The sequence below is a fragment of the Vespa velutina genome, chromosome 10, assembly GCF_912470025.1.
Source record: "Vespa velutina chromosome 10, iVesVel2.1, whole genome shotgun sequence".
NCBI classification, from domain to species: Eukaryota; Metazoa; Arthropoda; class Insecta; order Hymenoptera; family Vespidae; genus Vespa; species Vespa velutina.
Genome location: NC_062197.1, coordinates 6,215,015 through 6,222,514, shown reverse-complemented (window position 1 = coordinate 6,222,514; position 7,500 = coordinate 6,215,015). Strand labels below are relative to the sequence as shown.

Here is a 7,500-nt window from a genome sequence, read left to right as displayed (position 1 = left end):
GACGTTCGTTACGAACGTTTATTTATTTAGAAACTAATCGTTGCCTTATCGTATTCACTGTAATAATAATTAAGAATCGAACGACTGTATGTATTAAATACATCGACGACGAATAAGAACGACGAACCTGCATCGTCGAAAGAAGAATATAGAAATTATGATCGGTTCGTACGACGAGCAGTATTTTTTAGATTTACATTAGCCTAAATTTACTGCAAGTTATACATATAATAAATATATGTATATGTGCACGAGTACTCGCGAGCATAACGAGATTCGTCTTTATGACGATACTAAAGGAATAATTAATAATTTTCTCTTTAATTATGTTATTGTCACTTTGCGATGCGTTAATTTGTTTGTTTCTTTTTTTTTCTTTTTTTTTTCTTTTTTTTTTATTAATAAAACGGAATCATTTTTTGCAATTATCGTATATGACACAAAATACGTTTCTACTTGCCGTTGCCAATTATGAAAAAAGTTTCGTTCGTCCACATTATTTGTGTTCATACTGATAATGATTTTTTCTTCTTTCTTTTTTTTCTTCATCAAATTAAAATGAAAATTGAAGAAAAATCTCTGCATTAGAATTAGATTTTAAGAGAATGCGAATCTCGATGATGCGAGAGAGTACTCGAATCAGCGGCTTTTACTTAAAGAGAAAGAAAGAATCATTGTACATAATTGCTTAAGCATTTATTTATATTGTGCTTTTACAAATGGACTCGTAGTATTTTATTCAACGTTATAAACGAATTAAACACTTTCGTGCGGCTGATTGATCTATACATGAGGGTAAAAAGAGAGAGGAAAAGAACTGTACATACATATATATATATATATATACACACACACACACATACATACACACATATATATATATATATATGAAGGCAAAAAATCGCATTTTTGTATCAGTGTTGGACAATACTTAATTCAATTAATGATTAATCGTTGCATCATTATAATTCTATTATTTAAATTATTAATAAATGAATTAATGATTAAATTACGGTAAGAAATTACGATCGTGAAATTAATGTCGTAAAACGAAATGACAATTAACGTTTTTATTTATTTTTCTTATTCTTCTGATCCTGATTATCCTTATTATCATTTAAAAATTAATTAATAAACGAAATGAATAAGGATCTCTAAGAAATAGCTTATTAATAATTCTGTTTTGTAATACAATATATAAAATGAAACATTTCGATGATTGATATTGTATTTACAAAGTAGTTCGTCAATGTGCGAATTTAAATTATTTAAGATAAGAAACAAATATTTATGACGATAAATGAAATAATTAATTTGATCCTATTATAATTTTTAATATCGGTCTTAAAAAAAAAAAAATTTAATCGTTAATTGAACATATTGTCCAAAATTGTTTTGTATCGATAGAAACGAAGCTGTACAACAGTATAACAAAGAGGAACGGTTAACCAGTTTTGTGATAAAAACCTATATTTTCATTCATTTCTATACACACACACACACACACACACACACACACACACACATACAAACAAACATCTTCTCAATCTTCTTTACGTTGTTTACTTACGACTTTGATCTATACTTCTCACACATTTTCCCTTTCTTTCTTTTTTTTTTTTCTTTTTCTTTTTTTCTTTTTAATTTCTTCTTGCGAGTCTGTCGTGTATTATTTTACGTTTAACTGTCATAATATGTATAGTAGAAATAATTGGTGAAAAGAGAAAAAAAAACAGTACATTGTTTCTGTTACAATATATTTGTTGAAAGATACCAATGGCCTTCCTTTTTGACCCAGTTACAGGAATCGAGCGAAATAATATGAATTATTTTAATTCGATTTATCGCATAGATTAATTAGTTAATGTTGATATAATATGATCGTTAAATAATTTAAAGGAAAGAGAATTCCATCGTATATGTTTTAGAATATATGATTTCTTTCAGTTTTCTTTGGCCTGTAAAAAGAAAAAAAAAAAAAAAAAAAAAAAAAAAAAAAAAAAAAAAATAAGAAAAAGGAAATCATTCTGGTCGAGTCTCGAGAAATTAATCTCATTAATTTGACTTAATATATTAACTTTGATTACTTACGTTAATATGAATGGCCAAAACTCCATCTTCCTCTCCCGAAAGGATTTCGATGTACGCTTTTTTATCGGCTGTAACTTCAACCACTTTACCTGTACATCTGCCATTCACAAGATTTCCAGAAATGACGTCGCAATATCTGCCAGTAGGTAAGCAACTGTCGAAGGTTCTTTTCAAGTCCCAACTGTTGGCATTGATCGCAATGAATCCACGATTGCCACGACAATATGCGATCTGATTGCTACCGTTGTCCCACCAGTGATTTAACGTTGTACCGTTAACTGCAACTCGGAAACGCACCATATTATATATCTGTCTCCAACGATGCTCACATACCCAACCATTTCCGCAAGTATCGTCTTTATTGATAATCGGAGAAATGATATTTCCATTTAAATCCGCTGGTGGATTATCGTTGAAATTATTAAAATGATAAGAACTCATGACTCGTGGTGTACCATAAATATGAGACAACATAAAGGCTACGGCCATCTAAATTAACAAAATTATATTAATCAGTATAATAATTACAATATTGACTTTAAATTGAATATTTAACATAATTCGTTAATCCTTTGTTTGTCTATTACGTATGATAACAAAAAGAAAATATAATAATATAAATTGTATGTTTTAAAGAAAATTTATCTTTAATGCACATTGATATGTGCATCGTGTGTATTATCTATAGGCTAAGACAAAAGGATTAACGTTTCGCGTTTATTTCAATTTCAATTACCTTGTACAACTTGGAAAATTTGTAAATGAGTGTACCATCGGCACGTTGAGTATCGTGATTGTCAATGAATACCAAAGCATCAGCCGAAGGCATGAGACCCCAAGCTTCACCCCAGTTAACAAACCATTTCAAATCATTTTTGCCAAATAAAGCATTACCGATTTCGCGACCATGTCGGAATTCCGTCACCGCAGCGAACTCATATTCCGTTTTTGATATTGCCTCGCCACCATAATCTATAACCTCTTGGAAAATATATGGCTTTGAATGAGGTTCAAATCCATGTTCCGTGTTAAGATCCTTAATTCTCGAATAAATAACAGCTAAATCCTTTGGCCACATATGTTTTGCTGCATCGATCCTATGAAATACAAACAAGAATAAATATTTACTCATTTTAATTTGTATTTGGAGACTTTCTGACAAATATTAATCCTTTTACGTCATAATTTACTTTTCTATTTTGTTCTAAGCTAAGATTTAATTATTTGACATAATTTATTTTCGGTTTAATACATTGATCGAGAAAAAATATTATATGCGATAATTTTTCAATATAACTTTGTATTAAGAAGACAATTTTGTTTGTTTGTTTCAATTCAAAAAAAAAAAAAAAAAAGAAAGCAACTTTATCAGGCAGTAAATTAATAGTAGATTTAAAATCCGATTAGAAATTGCATGGTCAGACAGTAAATAATGTCTTCCGACTGAAAATTGTATGATCATGCAGTAAATAACGTTTTCCGTCCCCAGAGATTGACAACAGTGGTGATGTACAGCGCAACATAGAAAAGCAATATTTTATCGTAATTCTTTCCTTTATTTTTTTTCTTCTTAATATTTTAAAAAAATTTACTTTAACGATATAAAAGAAATTCTTTTAAGCTCATAGTGATTTAAAAAAAAAAAAAAAAATAAAAAAAAATAAAAAAAAACATTTAACCAAAGTAGACTTTTTTGAGCTTCATAAAAGTATCTTTAAAAATTAAAAAATATATTTAATAAAATTTCGTACAATTTTTTCATATATACATTTTTAAAACGAATTTGAATATTGATTAATTAAATCTATATATACTAACCTAAAACCGGCTACTCCAGCGTCGATAGCTGCGTTCAAAAAATCAACGATCTTTCCCCTCACGTACTCTTTGCTTTGATCAAGGTCGTGAAGACCCAACAATTCGCAATTGCGTACATTACTTGCATTTCTATAATCCGTTATATCACACTTAGAATGAAAATCTTTAATCGAATATGGTACGGCAGGATAATCGTATTTGTAAGTGTCTGCTGTTGAACCCCCAGTTCCTTTTGCATCCTTGTGTGTTCCACTCATGTGATTGAATACAACATCGACGTATATCCTTACATTAGCATTGTTACATCTTCGTACCATGTCCTTGAACTCTTGCTCGTTTCCAGATCTCGTTCTCCATAAGTACGATATTGGTTGATATCTTTCCCACCATGGCCGAGAAGGTATAATTACGTTCTCTTGAATCGGTGAAACCTTCGAAATTATTATATTGTATAATATATAATAATAAGTAATCGTAATATATAATAATAATAAATATATAATAATATATAATATATAATATATAATATATAATGATAAGTAATCGTATCGTAAGACATTTACTAATTTAATATTATTAAATTAATGATGTTTTATCGATGGACGATCAAAAATACGTATTAGAAATTTTTTGAAGATATTTGAATAGGTGTAATGTATTTAAAAAAAAAAAAGATAAAAAAAGAAAACTACTTGACCTTGAGAATGTTTCGATTGATCCATGTGTCTCGTCTATTATAACTTTATGGAAACGCATTGATATTTAGAGTTGCTATTTTGAAATGATATAAAAAGAAAATATTCTAAATGACAATTCCAAGAAGAATCCGGAGTGTAAGAATGTAAATGGAAAATGGAACACGAAGCTCTCGATTCTACGAATAGTAATCGGCTTCATTGTTTCGTTGTTTCGTTTATATAACGTTTCTGCGGAATTCCTTTCATCTAGTCGTGAATCAGCCGTAGAACAAACGACAGCCTTTAGTGGAACGCATTGGATATTAAATATTTTTTCTTTTCTGTTTTTTTCCTTTTTCTTTGTCTTTTTTTTTCTTTTTTTTTTTTTTTTTTAATTCGTTCTCGTCCTTTACTATATAGCTAAGCATTCTTTTTCTTTCATTAATCATACTTACACATATGTAGACTTTCATGTTTATATTTCTATTGCGTCACACGTTACGTATTCACACACACACACATACACACACACACACACAAAACAACATAACACAACACAAAATTCAAAATCTATTCAGCTATTTCACGTGATCTTTAAAAGAGTCTCTCTAAGCTTACAATTGGTTTGGACAAAGAGAATCAATCATTATTACATTTTGTGCTTTCCATTATGCTACATTTTTATTTCATTAATCATCTCCCTAGATACATTATCTTCGTATTTACATATAATTCGTATATAATTCGTATTGAAAAAAAAGAAAGAAACAAAAAAAAAAAAGAAGAAGAAGAAGAAAAAAAGTGACACGAACGAAAATCGATCGATCTAACGAGTCCCATTCCTAGCAGTTATTTCTGTCTTTACGCGAGATCTTTTTTTTCTAAAGAAAAAAAAATATATATATATACATAAAATTGCTTACATAAATTAGAACGTAAAACTGAATAAATTGATTATCTGACATTCGTTACTTCGTATTAAATAAAAAGAATCAAAATGAATTCCTGCGTTTATTATTTTAACGTAACGTGTGAAATATTTTCATACCTGTACGCCACCGTAGCCCATCGGTCCCAAAAATCTTTCGCACTCATCCGCAATGTCTTTCCATTTCCATTCGAAGAGATGGACCATAGTATCGTGCCCGTTAACATAATGAGGAGTTTTGTAAGCCGTTGTCACAGTGAATAACAATGCCAATACACTCACGAGTAACGCCATTCTAATGTGTACTCTCGTTGGTTGCTCAGAGTATATATATATATACAGACATACGTAGATACGTACGTGTAAAAGAAACTCTAGATTTAAACTTCTAATCGTTCTCGCACATCCAAAGGTCGTCTTATTTACTCTCTCTCTCTCTTTCTCTCTCTCTTTCTCTCTCTCTCTCTCTCTCTCTCTCTCTCTCTCTCTCTCTCTCTCTCTTATCAATAATACTTTTTAATACACTATCATAAAAATTTCTAGAAACGATAATACCACTCGAGAGTTTCTTATTATTTAATATCGAACCACCTCCGATTTAAAATATAACGTCGCTATAAATTATATTCCCTGTGTTTGCACGTAATCTGAAAACTTTTGATATATATTCTATAGGACGAATTGATATATTCATCTTTAAATATCACCTGTATAAACAGTGAAATCTAGTTAGAAACAGAGAAAAAAATATTCGTAATTTATTCATTCATTAGTGAAAATTTATTTGTTATTCATTAAACGTTAAGTAAATAATGTAAATATAATGATCAATGTAAATATAATGATTGAGAAACATAATATTACGGAATAGATAATCGTGATTTCTTTTTTTTTTTTTTTTTTTGTTTCTTTTACATACTATAATAAGATTCAATAAATATAAAAAGAAAAATAAATAAATTTACTACGTACCTGTTCTTATATTGTTCGATCTAAAAGAAATATAATTAACACACCAATTGATTAATAATAATTTTTTTTTTTTCTTTTGTCATAGTTTCCGCACATTTCCGTTTCCTATTTATCAATGATTACTATTTTCAATAGTACAATGTTTCGAGGTTCACTGATGCCGATAATGTTTTCAAACATACTATTTGATGAGGTCAATCATAACTAGAAAGCGATAATGTAATGTGGGTTTACGTTCTAAACTTTCTTATAAATAGTTCGAAATAACACTTGAATGAGTCCATAAATATCGTACTTGTTGACTACAAAAGTTTTAAAGCGTAAAAAAGAAAAAGTTTGATATATTTATTAATCTTATTTTAACGATAAATAAGTGAACAATAGTTTACGCAATGTAGTCGTTCTACGTAAATCTTTTTTTATTTCCAAATAAAAAATTTCTCGTTTATTTTATTTATTTTGCTTAAGAAACGAATTTATCGTTTATTAATGTAATAATTTCCATATAAATATTTCACATTTAGAGAATTGAATAATATCAAAATAAAATTTTATCAAATTATTTCAAAAGTAGATATCATAAATTATGAATAATGCGATATAGATTATATGTATCATAATCTATATACCTATGGTGTATAAATTATGAAAGAAATCTTTCATTAAGTTTCTTTCTTTTTATGGAAATAAAGATTTATCAGTCATCTGATCATACAAAATTGAAAATAAAATGTAAGAAAATTGAATAAATGGAATGTTTACCTTATGTTGATGTTCGTAATCCAATGGCATGATATCTTCCGTTATTCGTAAAAGCAATAAATTCACTAATGGCGAGTATCTGATCCGTTTTCCATGTAATTCATTATGACGTTGATCCTCATACAAGATCAATTGCACCATTTCTTTTTCATATTTGCTGATAATTTTATAAGATACAAACTGATGATATTTCTTTATTCACGAGCAACCCTCCAATATTACGTTCTCGTTAATAGAAAACAACTAGCGAAC

At 28.6% G+C, this 7,500-nt stretch overlaps 1 protein-coding gene across 1 annotated transcript; it reads right to left on the bottom strand.

Annotated features, from left to right (window-relative positions):
* Window positions 1-1,538: 1,538 nt before the first annotated feature.
* Window positions 1,539-5,897, bottom strand: LOC124952370 (alpha-amylase 2-like). The gene is made up of 5 exons (XM_047502135.1): window positions 5,635-5,897; window positions 3,910-4,340; window positions 2,828-3,188; window positions 2,092-2,580; window positions 1,539-1,958 (listed from the first exon to the last, which is right to left on the bottom strand). Exons 1-5 carry the CDS (start codon window positions 5,806-5,808, stop codon window positions 1,944-1,946), a joined length of 1,470 nt encoding a protein of 489 aa, XP_047358091.1. The 5' UTR covers window positions 5,809-5,897; the 3' UTR covers window positions 1,539-1,943.
* Between the last annotated feature and the right edge of the window lie 1,603 nt (window positions 5,898-7,500).

What these genes read in the sequence shown, in the direction of transcription:
- LOC124952370 (XM_047502135.1), bottom strand. Translation starts at nt 5,808, where the DNA reads ATGGCGTTACTCGTGAGTGTATTGGCATTGTTATTCACTGTGACAACG. An exon ending in TGGGCTACGGTGGCGTACAG is followed by an intron (nt 4,341 to 5,634) that starts GTATGAAAATAT and finishes ATAATTTCGAAG; the next exon opens with GTTTCACCGATTCAAGAGAA. An exon ending in AATTTTCCAAGTTGTACAAG is followed by an intron (nt 2,581 to 2,827) that starts GTAATTGAAATT and finishes TTGTTAATTTAG; the next exon opens with ATGGCCGTAGCCTTTATGTT.